This window comes from Botryllus schlosseri, chromosome 11, assembly GCF_051294905.1.
Source record: "Botryllus schlosseri isolate E-star chromosome 11, Bs_hap1, whole genome shotgun sequence".
Taxonomy (NCBI): domain Eukaryota; kingdom Metazoa; phylum Chordata; class Ascidiacea; order Stolidobranchia; family Styelidae; genus Botryllus; species Botryllus schlosseri.
Genome location: NC_137246.1, coordinates 3,030,052 through 3,052,746, shown reverse-complemented (window position 1 = coordinate 3,052,746; position 22,695 = coordinate 3,030,052). Strand labels below are relative to the sequence as shown.

Genomic DNA, 22,695 nt, shown 5'->3' with positions numbered 1-22,695 from the left:
ATATTTGGGGGGCGATGATCGGTGTGGAGCTTCAAAAGGGGGCGACGAGTCGAAAAAGGTTGGGAACCACTGGTCTAGACTCTAGACACGACGTCTCCGAGCATAGTCTATCTTGTGACGCAATAATTGGTAATGTTGGCTACTCAACTACCTCATTCCTCGACCTTGAGTGACGAGAGCTTACAAGCAATCATGATGCAACGTACTTAATGCTCAATGTGATTGATAGTTACATTTCTTCTGAACATTATCCGCACATTTATACTATTTACATACCGAGCTTTCTTATTGGTCATATCCCAAACGCTCTCGCATTAGGATTATAGATCAGGGAGTGGGGTAGATCTAGTTTGAAATTCTGGCCACACTAACCCCAACCAAATGCTATACTAATAATCACGCAGATCGCTGCAGTATTGATCGCCTGCAGCTGGAATATTTTATGGTTGCGCCTATGTTATAAATTATTTTGCGAGTATTTACTTCAAACTTGCATGTGCCTCATGCCAATGTACCGGAAATGCGATGATATCTTATGGAGCAGGGGCGTGCAGCTTCTCTAGTCGGCGGGCCGGATATAGGAAAATTAAATACTTGGCGGGCCGGATTGCTGAATGGATAAAGTATTCGCCCATATAGACAAGGAATAAATCGTATTTATTGATTGTATTTTATCGACAGAAATGTCACTTCAAAGCCGCTTCTCGCCAATAATGAAAATACAATGTGGATTTGAGAGCAGCATTGCCATACACAGACTTGGACAACTAGAAAATATTCAGGTTTTCCGAATTAGATTACAATTAGAGTTAGTGCTACGCAGTTTTTTTTCCAAATTAGATTAGAATTTGAATAACTGAATTCGCAAAAACTTGGAAATTGAATGAAATTGTTAACGGGAAATAAATACAACAAAAATGAGTTCATATCAAATCTCAGTGAATTTCCATAACCATGAGAATGGTTAACGTCTCTATACACCAAGCTTGAGTTGTTTTGTACTATACCACTGCCCTGAGATTAGCAAAACAATTATCTCCTTTCCAGTAGCTGAATACATCACAGTCCCTACTCTCGCGCTCTGCTGCGAAATATCCTTCCACTTCATTTTCTAATATATTTCTTAATATATCAATCAGTCTTTTGTTTTGATGTAGTTGAGAGCATGAAAGTGAACAAGCCTGTGTTAACTATCTATCGTTTTCTTCGCTGCTATACTTCGCTGTTGTGGTCGAAACTAGAATGCTGTTTGCAGGGTACAAGCTACTTATGCCAGGATGGCAATTATTTATCACAATAATTACTATGACTGTACCGTGTAAGTAATGCGATGGCGGCATTAGCACTATAGATTTTCCTGCGCGAGAGGGATATCCTTGTTTAACTCGCCACTAACAGACAGAGATGCATTTTCAGGAAAACAGTAAATTATATTAGAACTAAAATTACGGTATAGAAACATTTACCAAATTAGATTAGAATTAGAGCACAGGAACATTTTACAAATTAGATTAGAATTAGAATTAGAGCATGGAAACATTTCGCAAATTAGATTAGAATTAGATTACTGACATTTAGCTCTAATTTAGTGAAATTACAACTACAATTATCTAGTTGTCCAAGTCTGGTCATACAGGCGCCGCCATGTCTGCTTCTCTCTGATCAACTAACTCACAGTGAAATCCTCAATTAAGATTTCAAAGCGTTTGATAAGCCCCTTTACCCAAACTGTACCAAGATATCAATTCATTAGGGTTGAGTACATCGTAAATGCCGATAATGCAAGTCTTCTCGTTTCGGAGAGCTTAGCCCTAAGCTCCACTCTCGCGCAGTGCGCAGACCTATATAATAACATGCAGTCACTAAAATTTGATGTTTAGGCAAGTAGTGGGGAATCTCGGCAGATTGGGGCGCGGGCCACATGATCATGTAAGACGGGAAAATGTCCGCGGGCCGGACAAAATCTCGTTGCGGGCCGTATGTTGCCAGTCCCTTTTGTGGACATTCCTAGATAACAATCTGCTGACTATCTCATTTTGCTCGCGGAAGCTGTCGAGCAGAGGTACACGGCACCTCACCACTGTGAACTAAACCTCACCAAAACAGACTCTGTAAAACTATTACCAGGAGTTAGATTCGGATCATGGCTAGGTTAAGCAATAACGACATCCGAAATATCAATAATATAGGTTCTAGAAAAGGTACTATACTTATGATATTGAAGTATTTGAAAGTATGGAATATGTATCAAGTATGGTATGGAACAATGTTGGTATGGTATGGAAAATTGCAAGTATGGTATGGAGAGAGTAAGACAAGTATGGAGTATGGAAAATTCTCGTTCCATACCATACCATACCATGCCCTGGTTCCAGGACACACAATGCTGACAGCATCATAACCATGTTAGCTTCAAACACGCTTCTACCATGTGAAGATAAAATATAAACACCCTAATTCTACACATATAGAAAACGAATCTACCTAAGACACGCGCAAATCGTTTTTTATAAGCACATCAACTAAATATTAAAACTGGTGATCCGAATAATGTCAATCTCGTTTAGGACTTCTGTGATGTTTAGCAGTTTAAACCTTTCAAACTGCGCGGGCCTTGAGATCGGGCTGTCCAATTATAGATAACTAACCTACGGATAGATGGGCAGCACGAGAGTCACGGTCGAGTGATGCGACAACGGCAGATTTGTTGTCGCTTCATAGCATGAAACGGGAGCGTAATTGCTAATCCCATAGATGACGACCCGAGCCCTCAAATTAAATAAAGTTGATCTAATTTGAAAGCTACAGTCGCGCTGATTCTGATAATATACATTAAATTTTCATCAAGGCAATGGAACCACCCCGAAATAGCCTTCAAAATATGAAAATCGGCATTGTTCTAAAACAATTGCAACGGCGCAGCACAATGGCCATAACAACGGTCCGTGCGTGGTTGCGATTGTTTAGAACAATGCCGATTAGGTTAGTTATCTATAGTCCAATGATATATATACGATATATATATATATGATATATGATGTATATATATCATTGGGCTGTCGCACCAGAAATATTAAACAAAAAATAACATAGGACGTATTTACCTTAGAACAGTGGTTCTCAAACTTTTTAAGACACGCCCCCTCCTCTTATGATGGTGAACGATTAAGCGCCCCCTTTATTGCCATATCACAAAACGCAACCACGATGCTAGCAAACCTAACGGATAGTTTTATGGCACGGAAGGCTACGACTGTTGATGCGAGATTGTTAAATATGAAATTCAGATTAAATACAGAGCACAAAATTTGAATTGGATGTGAATCGAGCCTCGCGCGGGAAAAATTTTCAATTGAGCTTAGCTTTGCGCCTCCCTTCAGACGCTTTAACGCCCCCAAGGGGGGAGTGCCCCCCAGTTTGAGAACCACTGCCTTAGAATTATCATGGTAAAATATACTATGAAAGAAATCCCTTCAAAAATTCGCTTTTTTTTGCACGCATTTTATCAATATATTCAATTAGTTTCTATATACTCTAGCGGGCCGCACAAAACGGTAGTTTGCCCTAGGGTCATCATCAATGTTCCCTCTTAGCTGCGCACGTGCGCAAACACGCAGTGCTGACACGGTCTCTGCGCACATAAAATCCAAGGTACGGACACAAAATCCGAAGTGATGACCTTTTTTTTAGTCGATGGGCACTGTTGTCCAAGGGTATGCGCAGTAAGTTGGTGAGTGTGCGCAGACTTGTCAATAATTAGAGGGAACATTGGTCATCATATTTTGAAATCGGGAAAGGACGACACTTTTATCAAATCATGAAAGTTTGTTTACCGTAATTGAAAACAGCTGATTTTGAAATATTTACAGGAATCTTGTTGTGTTGACTAAAAAAAGGTCATCACCCGACTCGACTCGACTCGACTACCGAATTACCCACGTTTTAACGATACTTCTCTAATGTTTGACTAAAAAAAAATCATTTTCCCGATTTGATTCCCGAAATACCTGCTTTCACCTTGTTATAGGCTAAAAAGGAGGACAAATTGTCAAAAAGGAGCACATGAGGGCGAAAAGAGGGGAAATCCCTCTAAAGGGGGTCGTGTGGTAACCTGCCCCACAAATTCCAACGACTACTTCACAATTTAATCCGATCTTACACCACAAGATTGCGACACAATGAAAAGATAGGAAATTGTCGAAACGACTTGGAGTTTGAATGGTCTTTGAAATCAGACACCCATGCACCTGGGTCCTTGGTGATGTAAAGATGAGGCGTAATTACCACAGATGCGCGTCCCCGTCGTCCAACTACTATATGATCAGCACGAATTACACGAAAAAACACCGCCCTCTGCGAAACAGTATCTCTACGGCTATCCGACAGTCGCCGTCAAGATTAAATACAAAAAACTCATTATTACATGTAGGACCCCGCTATGACAAATTGACCCTAATTCCTTTTTTTCGAAGCATGCCACTGTCATTTTCATGGCTATTATCGTTTTGTGTTATCCTATATTTAGGCTACTTTTCATCCTGTGTTCATGCCTTTTGTTTACATGCTCACGCTAGGCCAAGGTTGCATGGTTACTGATCAAAAAGACTACTCAAGTCGTTTTGACCCCTTCCTATCTTTTCATAAAATCGCATTAATCTTGTGATGACTGACCGACCGCCATAGTGATTTCGGCATCATCCTATCTGTTCATTGCATCGCAATGTTTCATGTGTATCGGATTAAACATTGTGTGGCTTGGTGAGAAAATGAAAATATAAATTCCTGCGATTGTTACGATTCGAGTCAGACGCGAGTAGCAAAATTCCCGTGAATGCGGCATGACTCAATTCATTTGGCAAATATCAGTCCTAAATATCTACGACACCGCGACAAAGCTTATTTAAAGGAAAAAAAATTGGCTAGCAATTTTGACCTAATGCTATATGTTATGACAAATTTTTGACAATAGTCCAAAAATACTTACCCTTCGCAGTAGGCCTATAGAATTGGAGCGAATCAGAACGTCAATATCCGCTGTATATTTACCGCGATTAAGGATCACGTCAGTCACTTCAATGTTATATATCGTACAAAGCATGCAAGCATCGAGGAATGCCTAAAAAATTTAGGGTTACAATCCATACCCCTTTTTACTTTTTGGAAAGTGTCCTCGGAGGACGCCCAAATTTTGGTTAAATGTAGGGCCAAATTCGACTAAGATACAGTAAATTAGCACTGAAGTAACCCTCCGTCGGCGATTTCAGGAGCTGAGCCGGATAGTTGACCTTACTTTTTTTAGTCAACCGACCACGAAAGCAGTGTTTGGATCAAGTCACTATACCTTCTAGTCACGAGTCATCTCGAGTCATTGCAGATTTTGACTCGAGTCAAGTCAAGTCAATCGATTTTGAAAGGTGACTCGAGTCAAGTCACTCGTTTTTTGGGGTGACTCGAGTCAAGTCACAATTCAAGTCAAATTGAATGTTCGAAGTATGAGTGATGATTTAAAGTCATTACATTTTACTAGCTATGTGAAAAACAGAATAATTGATCATTTATCTTGTATCAAATAACGAATATCTAGTTAAATAGGCCTATACATGAAAAATACGTTGTATCCTTCACGCACACGTAGAGCTGCTAATAAAATACGTGAGTAACTGTATGCTACATGGTACTCAGTCAATTATTGTCAGCCAAAATATATGACCTATAATACGAATCATCGAGATGTTGAAACAAATTGATATGGTACAATAGCCTACACCACCCATCTACACATCCGTGAGAATATAAACGCACCAACTATTATATTTGTTCGATTCAAATCATACAAGAGTGTTGGTAAATGTGAACACTGCGCAACGTAAGCATTGAGTTATGCACATTTTTGAAGCTCCGAGTCAAGTCAAGTCAAGTCATTATTCCGAAGTGACTCGAGTCAAGTCAAGTCATACGGAAAAGTTGACTCGAGTCATCCCAACACTGTCACGAAGTGCAAAAAAATTATAATTCCTCCGGTATTGCAAGTCTGAAATTTTGAAAAATTGTCATCTTTTCACATTTCCAAAATATGGTAACCCTATGGTACAATGACGTGAAATATTGTAATATATGAAAAAGGTTCACAGTGCAGAACGTACCAAGGTTCGTCAATGAATGTGAACCTCTAAATTTCCGAGGTTCACAAACAGCGCGAACGTGAACCTCGCGTTCACACCATCCCTGCTACAGACACGATGTCCGAGTGGCAAGACTGTTCTATCATAGCACCAACACGATGTCCGGGTGGCATTCAAGTCGTAATTCAAGCAATTTCTGCTAATTAATTACTAGTCAGCCTTCAGGATTACCAGGCCATCCGACCTAACATATCAATCTCGCCTTCCGCCACATGCCACCTCATTTTGTCGCTTATTGTCTTTTATATGCTATCTGAATTTCCAAGGTGGGTGTCTAAAATTAAAGAATACTCCAAGTCGTTTCGACCCCCTTCCTATCTTTTCATTGTATCGCAGTTTTGTGGTAATTTGAAATGATGAAAATATAAATAAACTGATACTGGCAACACAGTCCGAACACACGCCAGACATAATGCCAGAATAGAAACGCAGTCCAAACACGAAACAGACATGATGTCCGAGAAGCGACGCAGTCCGAACATTCCCCAGACATGATATGATGTCCTATAGGGGCACCCTAGACCGATCTGCGATCAGCCCCAAGTCTTGCACCACCCCAACATGCTATACCGGACATGCTGAGTGTCAAGTGGGAAGTCACGGATAATAGTTTTAGGGGAGACCGGGGACAAATGTAACTAGGGGCAAATGTAACAATCGACCTCACCGCTAGTAGGATGGAGAAATCACCTTGATATTTTAAGTGCGCATGCAGTAGTTATCTCTCCTATTATACCTGGAGTTACGTTGAGCTACGATGCGAAACCCCGGAATAATTTGCAAAAAACGAAATTTTTGACCCTCGAGTAAAGTTTTTCTGGTCTGGAATAATTTGTCTGGACGAATAGTACCTCAAGTAGTTACAACGTAATATGTGTAGCTGGAACAATGTTACTATAGTCTACCGTAGTGATGGAAAGAATAGGACTTGCATCGCCGGGAAGTTACCATACTGAGACATTAATCATGGTCGAGCGTGTCAGGGGCAATCGTAACACTCTGTTACTTTTGCCCCGTTACAATATGTTATCAATTCTGATTTTTGTTCATATGTTGGTATTACCATTCATCTACTGCAGAATAATCTTGCAACAGCCAGAATTTCAACAGAACAGATACTGCCTTGCGATACCAATTCTAACATGATCATCTGTCGAAAAGGCCATACAATAGTGGTGATGTGAATCTGACGGTTCGGTTATTTTCGTGATTCAACCACCCTTTCTCATGTTGATCGACTTTTGGTATGTCGAACTTCAATAGTCATGTCTTAATTCTCGTCCTCTGACTTTGATCATGGCCCACTTACATTTTGATATTTGATGTGAACAATTTATGTTAATTTTCTACAGCACAGATAAATGTCATTATAGCTTTGACGCCACACAATGTTGCGTCCTCGTTTTACTATACTATCATCGGCCCATTCAACCAAGATATGTTAGCCAGGTCGGTTTCGCACCTTCGCAGGTGATCGAGTGACCAACCCATTATGCCCGCTGAACAATAGAACCTTGGTAGAAGAGGCCGAATATGTGTAGGCACTATAGGGAGATGATGGAATGAATGTGTCTCTTTTACACTATAAGCTTGAACAAGACACGAAGGGTGATATTGCATTCAGATGCCATAAATGCGATGGGGCGTAGCCTGGAAGCGTTCGAACGTCTTTTCCTTTAATTTCATGCAATATTACAATTTGTGCTTCCGTTTTCGTTGTTCATTCAGTTTGTGTTTAGTTATAAATAACACTGTTACAATTGCCCCGCAAGGGTGGTACAATTGCCCCTGGGTACGGGGCGATTGTAACATTTGAGCAGCGATTTTTGCAACCCAAAATTTCCATGATTGATTGTTGATTGAGTTCCAATTTAGTTTTCATATCAACTATCGAGTTGTTGGCTTCTTTATATAAAACTTTGGAAGTGAAATTTCCACGAGAAGAACACGTAATGTTGGAAAATACGAAAAGTGTTACAATTGTCCCCGGTCTCCCCTACTGTTCAGGTCTTTTGCCTGACCCAGCGGGGGATTGATTGAACCATGAACCAGGCGCTCCTACATTACGCTATCTTGTCGATATAGGCGACATTACCAGGCCGTGTTATTTTTTGGCATGTGCCAAAAATATCTTATTTTTGGCATTTTTCGATTTTTATTTTTGGCAGTTTTGGCATCGTTCTCTAAATAGATAGTTTCAGCGCCTCGAATTAGTCACAAAAACGCTTTATTTGGGCTAGTTTGTCAAAAGACACCACAAGATGTGCAGCATCCACGTATAATCAGTCCCAGCAAACAACAAGAAGAAGAAAAAGCCTAACGATTTCATAGGTTAATAATATCAAGCGAAACCACAAAATGTGCAGTATCCATTGGAATCGGTGCCAATAAGCAAAATAAAGAAAAAAAGCCTAACAAACACGCTCAACAGCTGATTGTTACAGCTGTTGAATAGACTTAAATCGTTTGCACTGTAACAGTGCTTCCAAACTCAGGTCAGCTAAGTTTCTCCTAAATTCATTTCTCGCCCAGCGAATCTGGGAAATATCGGCTTCAACAGTAGCCGTTGAGGGACAGAATGTTGCCAGTCATCCACAGAAGGTTTTCAGAGCTTCAAAATCTTTGGAGGGCCGACCCGGCTTGCATGCATCATGAAAAGAGATCACTTCGCCAGTGCCATCGATCTCATCGCGGAAATAATTTTCTTCCCGATCCTTTTCCAGGAGTTTCCTGTGTTGTCTCTCAACACATTCTATTTAGTAGCCCGACTATCATTTCTCCTTCAGTCTACCGATATATTTTCGGAGGACTTTTGTCACTTCAGGTGGCTTTAATATAACCAACTCACATGGAAGAGTCCTGGGAAGGTAAGCTTGTTTAAAAACATTGACGCAACAAGACTGTCTGGCGAAACGAGACTATACAGCTCAGAAATAGCCAGACAGTTTGTTGCGTCACAATGTTCAACTCGATCACAATGCAAAAATCGTGGTTGATTTTGGGGGTTCCAGTTCCATGAGCAGAAATTAATTTATATTTTAACAATCAGTACTGCGGCAGCTTCTCATTGATACCCGTTTTATCAAATTTAGCGCTCGGCTAAAAAGTATGACGTAAACCAAATGCAGTCAGCCGTTCAATCTCGCTGTGCCCACATCAGTTAGGACACCATGCTTTCACCCCTAATCGGTGGGCTGGACCCAGATTAAGAAACCTGCCTTTCACAAACGCTCTTCACGCTTGTAACGCGGTTCTGTTAACACAACACCATGAACGAAATACACTATTAGGCAGGCCGTGTTACTTTTGGCAAATTGCTTATTTTTGGCATTTTCAAATTTTTATTTTTGGCAGTTTTGGCATCTGGCTCCTGAAATGCCAAAAATAACACGGCCTGTACATTACGTTACGATCTTACCTGTAGGCTGTGCGCGTGCGCGGACACACACTGATGATGATCAGACCGAACTGATGACCATTTTCGATGTACAAATGAAGAAAATGGAGAAAAATTATGCTTGTCCTCTTTTTTGACTTTTTTTAAAGTGTCCAAGGAGGACGCCCAAATGTCCTCCTTTTTGAGATTTCGTTATCTTTTTTGAAAATTTTGGTGAAATCTACGGCCAAATTCGACTGTAATACCATAGTGTCCTATATGGTGTCGACACAAGCAAATCGCACGGTTCAATGAAATTGTATCACGTCACAGTTTCCATTTGGCTACAGGCAATTTGACGGTGATTTTTGACCGGCTTGCCGAGCATTAAATTTGATGAATCGGGTATCAATCGAAAGCTGACTCTGCACTGATTACGAAAATATAAATTTTATTCCGCTCGCGGCCCTGGAACCCCCACAATCAGCCCCCAATTATTCATTGTCGATTAGATTGGCAGTGTGACGCAACAATGATGTCTGGCGAAACGATGAGACTCGCTCAAGAGCAAGGATGCGGCCGAGCGGCGAGAGTGGGATCAGCTGACGTCGCGGCAATAGCGATGTGCAAACGCGCGACAGAGAAACGCTGCGCTGTTGATACTTTTTCTATGCGTTTCGGTACAAGCGAGCACACACCAGCCTTTCCTTGACTTGTAAGGGTAGAACTGGGTCCACGGAATGTATTAGGGCCCTACCAATTTTCGCGCAATATCCTTCAGCTGATAGAGATATGTAGGCTACGTCTAAGTAGTCTACATTGGATATGTCAGATTATTATGATATCGATTGCCTTAGCCCGCTTGTTGCGTAGGACTCCAGAGATGCGTGGCGCTGTTGATACTTTTTCTATGCGCTTCGCTAAAAGCGAGCACACACCAGCCTTTCCTTGACTTGTAATGGTAGAACTGCCTCCACAGAATGTCTTTGGTCCCTACCAATTTTCGCGCAATCCTTCAGCTGTTAGAGATATTTCTAGTAAGAAAAATATACTTTCAAGTAATAAGATTCACTCAAGACAGCAAATTTAGATAATGTAAATATATCATATTGTAGTAATACAACTATAGTGTTGAGTTTTCACTCTAGTCCCCATAAGCACCACGTCGGTGACCTTGCCAAATTCCGAGAAGGCGAAAAAGTGCAAACTCTGTTGGGCCGAATGGACAATGGACATTCAGTTATTCACAGATGCGAAAAAAATACTGCAAAACCGTATTACGTAAGTTACATTAGGAATATATATACAGGCTGCAGAATGAATATAATTCAAATATCTGTGATACCACTGTATTACTTTTGACGCAAAAGGTCCCCGGCATTCAAAAAAACTATTTGGTGATTGAAAAATGCTAAACCAACTTCCAACGTCAACGTTTATAGTGATATCAGATATATTCCAGTGAAAAACAAAGGTATGAATTTGGTGGTAACATTTTGGAATCATTTGGCAGGTATGGCCCGCAAGCTTTCTAGTAACGGATTGAATCCGGACAGCGATACCAGTTTAATTCGACACCCCTGCTGTTAAACTTTATTCAACAATCAACATTTTACCTGCTGCATTCGCGGACCAAGTCCTACCCATACGGATCAAATAAAAGCTTGTAATGTATGCTCATGCTCAATGCTCCCTGCTCACACTTAACTATAAAAGCGACTATAGAAACTATCGACACCCGCCATCAACAGCGCGACGTGTCTCTGGAGCCCTACGCAACAAGCGGGCTAAGGCAATCGATATCATAATAATCTGACATATCCAATGTAGACTACTTAGACGTAGCCTACATATCTTTATCAGCTGACGGATATTGCGCGAAAATTGGTAGGGCCCTAATACATTCTGTGGACCCAGTTCTACCCTTACAAGTCAAGGAAAGGCTGGTGTGTGCTCGCTTGTACCGAAACGCATAGAAAAAGTATCAACAGCGCAGCGTTTCTCTGTCGCGCGTTTGCACATCGCTATTGCCGCGACGTCAGCTGATCCCACTCTCGCCGCTCGGCCGCATCCTTGCTCTTGAGCGAGTCTCATCGTTTCGCCAGACATCATTGTTGCGTCACACTGCCAATCTAATCGACAATGAATAATTGGGGGCTGATTGTGGGGGTTCCAGGGCCGCGAGCGGAATAAAATTTATATTTTCGTAATCAGTGCAGAGTCAGCTTTCGATTGATACCCGATTCATCAAATTTAATGCTCGGCAAGCCGGTCAAAAATCACCGTCAAATTGCCTGTAGCCAAATGGAAACTGTGACGTGATACAATTTCATTGAACCGTGCGATTTGCTTGTGTCGACACCATATAGGACACTATGGTAATACCGTAAATGAGCAACGAAGTAACGCTCTGGCGGGTATTTCGGAAGCTGATCCGAAAAGTTGACCTTTTTTTATTTTAGTCAACCACCTGATTATGTGAAAGAAAAACTGTACGTCCTTACCTTGTATTTCGATCCAAAATAAAGCAGAAAGTCAATAAGTTAAGGATTTGGATTTATAAATGTAAAATCCGCTTACCTCTGCTGAACTGGAGTGTGAACTCGGGCGTGAATATACCAAACTCTCTGTTTGTTTGTTGCGGTAGTTCAGCTGACAGCTGTCTAGCAGTTTATAGTTCAACGCGGGTTCAGTTTGCCGAAAATGAATGACACTCCGCGCTGTAAAAATTTCACCGAACAAGATAAAGACTTGCTGTATCGACTCGTGCAAAAATACAAGACAATACTGTTGAATAAAGATACAAAAATGCCGACGATAAGGGCTAAAAGCAAGTGCTGGGATAACGTTTGCAGCGAGTTTAATGCAGATGTTTACGAGAAAAGGACTGTAAAACAATTGAAGTCTGCTTGGCATAATATGCAGAATCGTGCTAGAGCAAAATACTGGCTGCAAAGATGTAGATATGAAGTTTTGAACACCATAGGAGAACCTGAAAAAGACCCTCCAATGAATCAAAATGTTAATGGTAAGACTTCTTCCGACTATAGCTGCGTGTGGTATGTTTCATGATTGGTTTTATTTTTCATAAAAATCCAAAAACCTCAAACATGATAAACCGCATCAAACTAGTGTCACGATTTCATGTGTGTCATAATAGGCAAAGCACTGGCATAGCAATATCATAACCTGAGGTCAGGGTTGTAATGACTTTACTCGAGTCGCAATTTCTGGCTGACTCGAGACCTCGAGTCATTTTTATGAAAGTGGAAATGACTCGAATTGAGTCACTCTATGTATAGACTCGACTTGTACTTGAGTCATTGTGCACTACTCGACCAAGACATGACCAGTTGATGAGACATTCTATATGACTTGATTCCGTTCTCGTGTATCAGGACTGATACTTGAAAATCGGCTCAGAAATTGCTTCATCTGTTTGAATAAACAGGTTTAGAGGAGGAAATGTATAATTGTATATGCCGTATTATGAACGCGAGACCATCGATGTCGCCCAAAAATTTCAAAAAATGAGTTGAACTGGAACTCGATAATGCACAGTGACACTATGACTTGGACGCGAACTCGAGTAGCAACACTATGACTCAGAACCGACCATTTTTTCCTTGACTCGGTGATGAGTTGGAAACGACTCAACTTGACTCGAGTCAAAACTAGATGGAAGTAAGATTGACTTGTGAGTAGGAACCTTGTGCATTGGTTACAATCCAGCCTACGTTTACAAGTAGATGTGACGAAAGTGATCATCGATGATACTATAAGTAAAAATAAATGTTATCAAAATTGCTGAAGTAAGTAGGTTGGCCTGTTTGGGGAGGTAGATTATTATGATGATACGATCAAACACTGTTACATCAGGCAAGGGTTGTAACCAAGTCACAAGGTCCCGAGTCGCAAGTCAATCTTACTTCAATACATTTGACTCGAGTCTTTTGCAATTCACCACCAACTCCAAGTCGGTATGCAGCGAGTCGAGTCAGAGTGCTGTGACTCGAGTCTCAGTCCAAGTCATTACGGTATGTTATCTGTTTCGTTTCTAGTTCATGTTCTGCTCAACCCACTTTTTTACGACTCTGCTTAGGTCATATCGAATGCCTCGCATTCATAATATACTAATTTACTCACTCCTAACAGTTTTTTGAACCATTTTCTAAACGTACAATTACTGATAGTCAAAATGTGAATAGTGTCGGAGCTTTACTATTCTTCAGAGTTACCATGAAACGTCTGTGTTGGCCATCCGAGTCTTGAGTCATATGACTTGTTCGACTCATGCGCAATGACTCGACTACAAGTCGAGTCTATACACAAATTGACTAAAGCTGACTCGCATCATTTTCAATATTTTGAGAATATCTCAAGACAAGCCGAATCACCAAAAAATCGCAGGTCGTGTTTAAAATCCTGCATCGGGCACTATAGGCTGAATTGGACAACCCAATAACCGTCAAAATTTCTAAATTACACATTGTTTCTCGTCAGCTATTGAAACTTTCGTAACTTGTAAAAAGTGTCCTCTTTTTCAAATCTCAAAATATTATAACCCTACGTTATTGTAATCAAGGGGGTGGTGGTAACTGGTACGTGTTGAACTACCTACTTCTACTTTTTCACATTACTCAAGTAGTTCTTTCCTATTTATCTGGTTATGATTTGAGATTACTTCTACAGATATCAGTTTTTTAGCCTAAACTAGGCCTAGAACTTGACCCTTCTAATCTTGCCTATATACTATAAGCCGATAGTATCCAATGTCAATTTGCCGATGATAAACATGATTTTCATTTCAGCTTTTGCACACTGTCAAACGGACGCAATTTCTCATGACGATGACTCATTACGGAATCATAATGAGGAAGAAAACGTGGAAGTTGTCACTGACGTTGAAGGTGAATTTTATTATGCGACTGTGTTATTCATATTTTTGGTGAAAATTTTCTGGATCATAAATTTGAGTTTTGATTCTTTTCGCCGTAGCTGTGTATGAATGTTTTTGCATCTTCTGTTCGCATCTGCGCTCTTGCATGAACACAGATAGTTTCAATTGTCATGAATTCTAACTATATGGCCTTATCAGTGCACTACAAAGCTTGTGAAAATTTATATAGAAGCCAGTCAAATTTGAAAAAATATATTTTTGACCAGTCCTAGTGTCACGCTTCTTTTCCAATACATACTTGTTCGAGACGTGTTGAACTTGTGTTTAAACAATTCCATATAGAAGTTCATTCAACCTGTTTTTCTTCCTCATTCAGCGAGTGGAAAGTCACTGCAGCAAAGCCTACTCTCAATCGCCAAAAGTGAGGAAGCATCGAAGGCCTCGTATTACGAGGTGAAAAAGAGGTGTCTGGAAAACCAAGAATGTAGGAATGTAGAAATCCATGCGAAAAAGATGCGACTCTTGGATTTGCAGATAAAGTATGCGGAAACTGGGTATTTTAAAATCTAGAATGATTCTGCCATTTTGCTTGGTCAAAGTAGCAAGCATCTGTTTTTCTCATCTTTATCTGTCAACCCTTTGTTATATTATGGTATGCAATGTTCTTTCTACTTTCATCAAAATACACCAGCCTGATTTGTCCCAACAGAAGGAATTCGTGTATCATCTGAAGATAAGTACATCGAGCTTGAACGATCTATTCGCTTCGATTATTTAAAATTTATGCTGGTAACATTCTATGCTGGGCTGTAATGACTCGAGTTGCGATTTTTTGGTGACTCGACTTGACTCAAGTCATTTTTTCAATTGCGTAAAATGACTCGACTCTACTCGAGTCAATTTTTGTACCGGTATTGACTCGACTTGTACTCGAGTCATTGTGCATGACTTGAACCAAGTCATATGACTCGAGACTAGGAAGGCCAAGATAGGCGAAATAGCGCAGTGCCGTAATCCAGGGCTGCAACACCAATGGGTTGCGGGTTCGAGAACGACAGAGGTCGACTCCAGAATTCCTACCTAATTGTTGGAGGTTGGAGGCTCCTCCTCGCCATCTCATCCACGTAAGCGGTGTCTTACAAAAAGCCTAGAAGTAGGCCGTGCTTCAAGTCGGCAGATACGAAATCAAAAATGCAGAATATCGGCCTGGTGTAAATGACCGTTGTATTCGACAAACGCCATGAATAACCCACACAAACAAATCAGGCATTTCATTGTAACTTCGAAGAATAGTCATTATTATAGACATTATTGGTATTTCGTCTATCAGTCCTGATAATTCGTAAATACCCACCTAAGTGTGTGAGGTTTATCTAGGTTCGTCCTCGCCATATCACCTGTGTAAGCGGCGTCTTATAAAAGCGTAGAAGTGGGCCGTGCTACAAGTCGGCAGCTACAGAATAAGAATAAAGAAATTGGCCTGGTGTAAATGACCACAGTAGTCGACAAGCACCAGGAATACCACAAACAAACTTCGGAAATAGGGCAAGAAACTGTTAAAACTGAGGAAATTGCTATATTATCATTGCGAGCCATTTTATATCACTCGAGCATAATTGCAAATGTGGATTGAACCGAATTGAACTGACAACTGAACTGAACTGAACAGTGAAAATAATGACTTGGACTCGGACTCGAGTCAGAACACTCGGACTCGACCCTATACTAGCTGACTTGGACTTGACTCGGTGGTGAATAGAAAATGACTCGACTTACTCAAGTCAAAACTATAAAAGTGAGATTGACTTGTGACTCGGAACCTTGACTTGGTTACAATCCTGATATACAATGTTATTTCCAATTCTGTACTAGTCGCTGACGAGTGTCAGCCTGAAAGATTTGGGTTCATTTCGATATGTTTATAATTTTAAATTCTCTACTAGTTGCAGACAATTACCCCGGACGAGTGTCTGCCGAAAATATGTATATTTTTTTTCAATATGAATACATTTTTTATTGTATATTGCGGTTTCTTAACTGCAAGAAGCTGTTGTATTACTAAAATACATTTAAATTTTATACATTCTATTCAGGTCATTGGAGCGTCAGAACAATGATCATACATGACTGATATTTATTTGCTTCTTTTTTGTATCTTTTTGTCAAAATATATTTTCTTACAAAATTTGTCTTGTGGGGATTTTATTTGGAGTGGAGGAACCGAATTTGAGACTTTGGATATGTTGTCATTTGAAAAAGGATTATGGCGATGTTGTACATCTGCGATCTGGTGTTGGGATGACTCCAGTCGAAACTGGACAATTGACAGCCTTCTATCAAGGAATTGTCTGTCGTGTATCAAATTGTACATCGTGTGTTTTCAGGTGATATGGAAAATAATGCCACCCCTTACCGACTGAATTGCATCGGATATGTGCATTGTGCATTGTACAAATTATTTCTGTGGATAACTAATTAACTAGGGCCATTTAAAGTCATTTAAGTCATATTTTTTTGTATGCATCAGTAAGTTGTGAAATCAATTTTAACGCAAAAATACCGTCCCTATGGGGTATATTAAGAAAGTTATAAAGTCATATTTTGCTGGTTAGGTCATAAAAAGTTATAAAGTCATATTTTTAGTATAGTTTAAATAAAAAGTACCAATTTACGCGGTGAAGCAATCAAGCACTAAGAAACTAAGGCAGTTACTCGTTGGGGTAGCTGGTCGAATGCTGCTCAATATTATGCCGAGACGTAGGAAGGTGAAGTTATTGTAAAGAGCATCAAAAATTCAGTCAACGATCCAAAGTTGACTATTCAGCCAATTTGCCTCAACTATAACAATATTTTAAACTTAATACTGAAAATGGAAAATTATAGCCTACGTACACCATCAACCTGATGTGATGTTGTAATGGAAAGTTATAGCGTACGTACACGCCCATGCTGATCAAAATGCCCTTGATTTCGGAAAAGATCCGATTGAGCTCAAAAATTACATTAAGAAGCAATTGGACAAAAACGATGTGAAAAAAATTATGGAGCTGTACAAAGACGAGACATTTCACTATCGCTTTATGCAAAACTGCAGAAGTGTCAAGCCACATCAGCGTCTGTGGAGCGCTCATTCTCCTTACTAAAGTCCTTTTACGTCCAAATCGTAACTTCAAAGACTCTAGCATTCGGCACTACATGAAACTGTACTACAACGGTGGCTTCAAATAAAAATGGATGTGTTATGTTGCGTATGTTTTACTCTTTAGTTCCGTGAGTGACGTTGTTCGCATATAAAAATACACGATTTTCACATAAAGTCATATTTTCCGAAAAATAAAGTCATATTATGGATTTTTTAAGGTCATATAAAAATGGCCCTACTGATAACTATGATAATAATGCATATAATCGAAATACGTAGGCCTCATATGACCTTTATATCCTTGTTCTCAATGTTTTTGTGGCATATACAAATTCACCGACTCCTGATATACGCACGCTCTGTGCATAGCTGCATTGCATATATGCATGCCATGAGTGCATAATGTGCATTTTGTCTATGCAGCTGGGCAAGGGAGGTACATATATAGCCTTGTAATGCTTTCTAAGTCCTGCACCTACACACTAAGGGCTATTCCGCTGAGCGCCAAGCGGGAAAGCCACGAACACCGCCACACCAGTCTTGCGGACTCACGTGACCCGACCTGTGATTGAATCCCCGACCTATCAATCAGACAATCAAGGAGCCGGAGGCTTTACCATTACGCTGTCTTGTGAGAATATGTGGGGGTTGCAAAATACACATTGCAATGTATTGTCATTGGCGTTACAGTGATTGTATAAACCCATGATGCGTATCCAACAGATTCCGGTAAACGACATGATCAAAATGATCACTTTATTGGGTAGGCCTAATGTCAGGGGCGGGCAACGTACGGCCCGCGAAGGGATTTTGTCCGGCCCGCGGACAGTTTTCCGTCTTACATGATGGTGTGGCCCGCGGCCCCAGTCTTCCGAGATTCCCCGCTACTTGCTTACATACGTCAAATTTTAGTGACTGTATGTCATTGTCATTATACACAATACACATGTATGCGCATTGCGCAGCGAGCGAGGGTGGAGCATACGCGTAAATCCGTCGAAGCGAGAAGACTTATTGCATTATCGGCATTTACGCAGTGTTGGGATGACTCGAGTCACCTTTTTCGTATGACTTGACTTGACTCGAGTCACTTTGCTAAAATGACTTGACTTGACTCGACTCGGTGTATCAGAAATGTGGATTGACTCGTGACTCGGAGCAAAATTCACGAGTCAATTTCAAGTCATCAAGTATATAAGTGCATATGTTCGGAATATTCTCGAAACGCTGTTGTAACCCGTGAGAGCGACCAATCATTCAATGATCGTGTGTTTTACTGGGCCTCTATTGTACTCTCGCAAATAAATTGACCGCAAATCAAGTCATCGAAGCTTACAGCTTACGTTGTCGTAAACTACGTATAGTAAAGTAATTTAAAAGCAAATAGTCTATTTCTGTTCTCTGTTCTTACCTTAACCAAATTTCTTGTTTTATTAAAATTGAATGGGAATATAGTTTATTTATATAGTCCTCAAACATTGCCGCAGGCTCGAATTGTATCATATCAATTTGTAAATGGGTAATGTATTGCATCTTATCAATTCGTTTCTCTATTCTCTATTTTGACTGGTGACTACAAACTGTGGCTATGCAATTAGCGCAATTAGCATAGTTTAGCGTGTATATTTAACTCTGCATTTGTTCATCGGTTCAAAATCATTGACCACTCAATCTGTATTTCAGACAGCTAGCAAAATGCAATGACGTAATCATGCCTTATACTTCGAAAAGGCTACTTGACTTGAATTGTGACTTGACTCGTGACTTGACTTGACTTGACTCGACTTGACTCGAGTCACCTCCAAAAATCGAGTGACTTGACTCGACTCGAGTCACCTTTGAAAATCGATTGACTTGACTTGACTCGAGTCAAAATGTGCGATGACTCGAAATGACTCGTGACTCGAAGGTATAGTGACTTGATCCCAACACTGCATTTACGATGTACTCAACCCTAATGTCATTTGTGGTAATCATGATGGTGTTTGTCAACTACAATGGTCATTTACACCAGACCGATATTTCTTATTTTTGATTCCGTAGCCGTCGACTTGTAGCACGGCACACTTCTAGGCTTCTGTAAGACACCGCTTATGCCAGGGGTCGCCAACTAAAAACAGGTCGGGGCCTCGGGGGCCCCTTTCAAATTTCGTGGAGGCCGCAGACCGCATGGATTCAATATCGAGATAAAATAGGCCACATAAGTTGAACAACCACGCTATCTCGTCACCTACTAAACCCTAATGAATTGATATCTTGGTAAACTTGGGGTACCGCGGGCTTATCGAACGCCTTGAAATCTTAATTAAGAATTGAACCGTGTGTTGATTGATCAGAGAGAAGCAGACATGGTGGTGCTTATAGGACAATGCTGTTCTCAAATCCACATTGTCTTCGTCATTATTGGCGAGAAATGGCTTTGAAGTTACATTGCTGTCGTTAAAATACATCCATTAAATACGATTTATTCCTTGTATATGTGGATAAATGGGCGAATAATGTATCGATTCAGCAATCCGGACCGCCAAGTTCTTAATTTTCCTATATCCGGCCCGCCGACTGGAGAAGTTGCCCGCCCCTGCCTAATGTGCATGCCCGAATCCTCGGAAGACCTTGAAAGCACCACTGGACTAATTTCATTTGGACACAAATATCGCAGCATAACTTTTGTAGCCTAATTTCAGATCTTTCAATTCAATCATCTCCACTTCTAGAACCCTTGCCAATACTTCATCTACCGCAATTCTGTAATCTAACCCCTTCGTGTATTGCGTTGGAATAACAATTTTACTCTAATACTGAAATTTTAAGTTTGCTCCAATCTCGACATTTTCCTTGTGGGAAAGGTTGCTCCCCGGATTGTGTAGTCTGTTTTACTGTGAATAAAGAATATATTATGCATATAAAAATAATAATAATGGATATTGAATATAACATGATAGCAATACAAACAATACTGTGTAGATGTTTCGACTGTGCGGTTGCTGTGCAACAAAGGCTATGCCGCAGTTCACACTGTAAAAGCACTTCTACGCGACGAAGTGCTTCATTTCCGAGATGTTAGATCTCGTTTCCCTCCAGCTTTAGGAAGTTTCAAAATCGATTCGTTGCCGGACGCCACTGCTTCCTTCAATTTGAGTTGTAACGATGCTCCCCGTACCGACTGAATGAGGCTTTGAGACGTATCCATGATTTTTGTGTAGGCGGCTTGAACTTCTACAATGTTTTTGTCGAACTCAATTCTCGACGCCATCCTTTGAGCAATAAGCTCATTCAGTTTCGCGAGTCTGAAAAATTATGAAATTAAATATTCTCGGAGTTGGTATAGTAGCCTTGGTATAAAATAATAGGCTACTACAAGTAGAAAGATAAAGGAGTGGAAAATAGGCCTATATATAACTAAGTTCAAAGCATAGCAAATAATATTAGTGTTTATTCCTCGAGTCATCGAGCATGTCCAATTGTCCATTGTCCACATTCAAGTCGAAATACAAAAAAAATCGTACCAAATAAATACTAGTTAATCCTCTAGTTTACCGGACCACAACCTGACTTATCGATCTCGCCTTTCCGACATACGCTACCTTTTTTGTCACCTGTCCTTTTTTATCATCTTATTTTACTTTTCATTCAGCGTGCCTGTGCAATGTGCATTGTGCATGCCTCCTTTTTTCAATCGCCTAGGCCAGGTGGGTGTCTGATTTCGAAGACTACTCCAAGTCGTTTCGACACGTTCCTATCCTTCATTGTATCGCAGTCTTGAGGTGTAGTGAAATGATGGAAATTAGCAACTCGAAATGACTCCAGTAGTTTTTGAAATCAGACGCCCACCCGAGTCTAGGTGACGTAAAGAAGAGGCATGCAGCACATGCACATTGTACAGATTGCACACTGAATGAAAAGTGATAAAGATTATGTAAAGGGACGGAGATAGCAATAAGATGCATCTTCTGACTAACGCCAAGATTAGATTGTAATTGCACTCCCACACTGCAATATTCGAAAATATAGCAAATTACCGTGATACACATCAACTAATATATACCATTTGTTATGACAAGCAAACTTATCCAAAAACTACTTTCAACTTCCAAAGTGTAAAAAAGGGGTACGCCTACTTTTGCTTCCAAAACTGATAGGTAGAAGTACTAAAACAACCACTTGAGTTAGTAGCATGAGTTGCGAAAGTATTGCATATCGTACTTGGGTAAGCTACTACGAAAAGATAGTATAGGCTTATAATTCGTTATTCTGACCACATCCAGGCCTATACTATGCTACGATGCCCGACACCAGGGTGTTCCGTGCGACTCGGAAGTCGCGAAGATAGGCTAATAATACCATACCCACAATAAGTGGTTAACTTGAATTTCATCGTTAGTATAAGCGCTCGAAATTAATAACTCATAGCAGACAGTTTGATAGCACTGCTTCCGTTGAAAGAGTGTGTTGGTTGTGGTAATTGTTTTTCGGGCCAAGGACCGAAAGTATAGGTAGGCCTACGTAAGCTTCTTGTGTAGATATTCTATATCTTGTGATTCTAACATTCAATAACTGTACTTGTGTTGGCTTGTGTGACTGGCCTTGATCCAAAACATTTCACAGCGTGCTTGTATTTGATATAGGCCTACTTCGATGATGAAGAGAGCTCTTATGTGACTCGTTTTTCCATGATACCAACCTCGTCGTTAGAATTCGAATATCGTTATGTAGTCTGTCTTTTTCATCGAAATCTTCTTTGAGTTGCTTGTTTATGTCGTCACGTCGGCTGCAAAGATCGTCGATGCATTTAACCATATCATTGTTGTAAAACTGCAAGGTGCTAGCACCAGATTCCAATGATGGGTTTGCACCCGCCATACTCTCGCTGGTTATATAGGCCTATATATATATCGACAAGATAAAGCTGCATGGAATCGATATATGCAATTATAAGTAACCTACGTGCCAGACACACAACTAGACAATTGATTCAAGTTGTCTAAGTTGGCGTTACCATATTTTGAAAATATGAAAAGAGGACACTTTCTCAGAATTTTCGGACTTACAGTACCGGAGAAAAATTCGGAATAATTGGTAAAAAAAGGTGGACTTT

The 22,695-nt window shown here is 40.3% G+C and overlaps 3 protein-coding genes across 4 annotated transcripts in view; 1 reads left to right on the top strand and 2 right to left on the bottom strand.

Annotated features, from left to right (window-relative positions):
• LOC145449815 (uncharacterized) overlaps window positions 1-22,695 on the bottom strand; it is a 342,177-nt gene that overhangs the window by 19,376 nt on the left and 300,106 nt on the right. The gene's annotated exons all lie outside the window — the stretch shown is intronic.
• Window positions 12,063-16,643, top strand: LOC145450729 (uncharacterized). Its single transcript, XM_080329234.1, has 4 exons — window positions 12,063-12,586; window positions 14,370-14,468; window positions 14,835-14,997; window positions 16,552-16,643. Exons 1-4 carry the CDS (start codon window positions 12,262-12,264, stop codon window positions 16,583-16,585), a joined length of 621 nt encoding a protein of 206 aa, XP_080185360.1. The 5' UTR covers window positions 12,063-12,261; the 3' UTR covers window positions 16,586-16,643.
• LOC145450810 (microtubule nucleation factor SSNA1-like) lies at window positions 20,472-22,526 on the bottom strand. The gene is made up of 2 exons (XM_080329317.1): window positions 22,282-22,526; window positions 20,472-20,887 (listed from the first exon to the last, which is right to left on the bottom strand). Exons 1-2 carry the CDS (start codon window positions 22,458-22,460, stop codon window positions 20,647-20,649), a joined length of 420 nt encoding a protein of 139 aa, XP_080185443.1. The 5' UTR covers window positions 22,461-22,526; the 3' UTR covers window positions 20,472-20,646.

Bases quoted from the DNA above. Each gene is read 5' to 3' on its own strand.
- LOC145450729 (XM_080329234.1), top strand. From the start codon at position 12,262: ATGAATGACACTCCGCGCTGTAAAAATTTCACCGAACAAGATAAAGAC. The intron at 12,587-14,369 runs GTAAGACTTCTT...TTTTCATTTCAG, and splicing joins AATGAATCAAAATGTTAATG to CTTTTGCACACTGTCAAACG. The intron at 14,998-16,551 runs GTATGCGGAAAC...CATTCTATTCAG, and splicing joins CTCTTGGATTTGCAGATAAA to GTCATTGGAGCGTCAGAACA.
- LOC145450810 (XM_080329317.1), bottom strand. From the start codon at position 22,460: ATGGCGGGTGCAAACCCATCATTGGAATCTGGTGCTAGCACCTTGCAG. The intron at 20,888-22,281 runs GTTGGTATCATG...ATAATTTTTCAG, and splicing joins ATTCGAATTCTAACGACGAG to ACTCGCGAAACTGAATGAGC.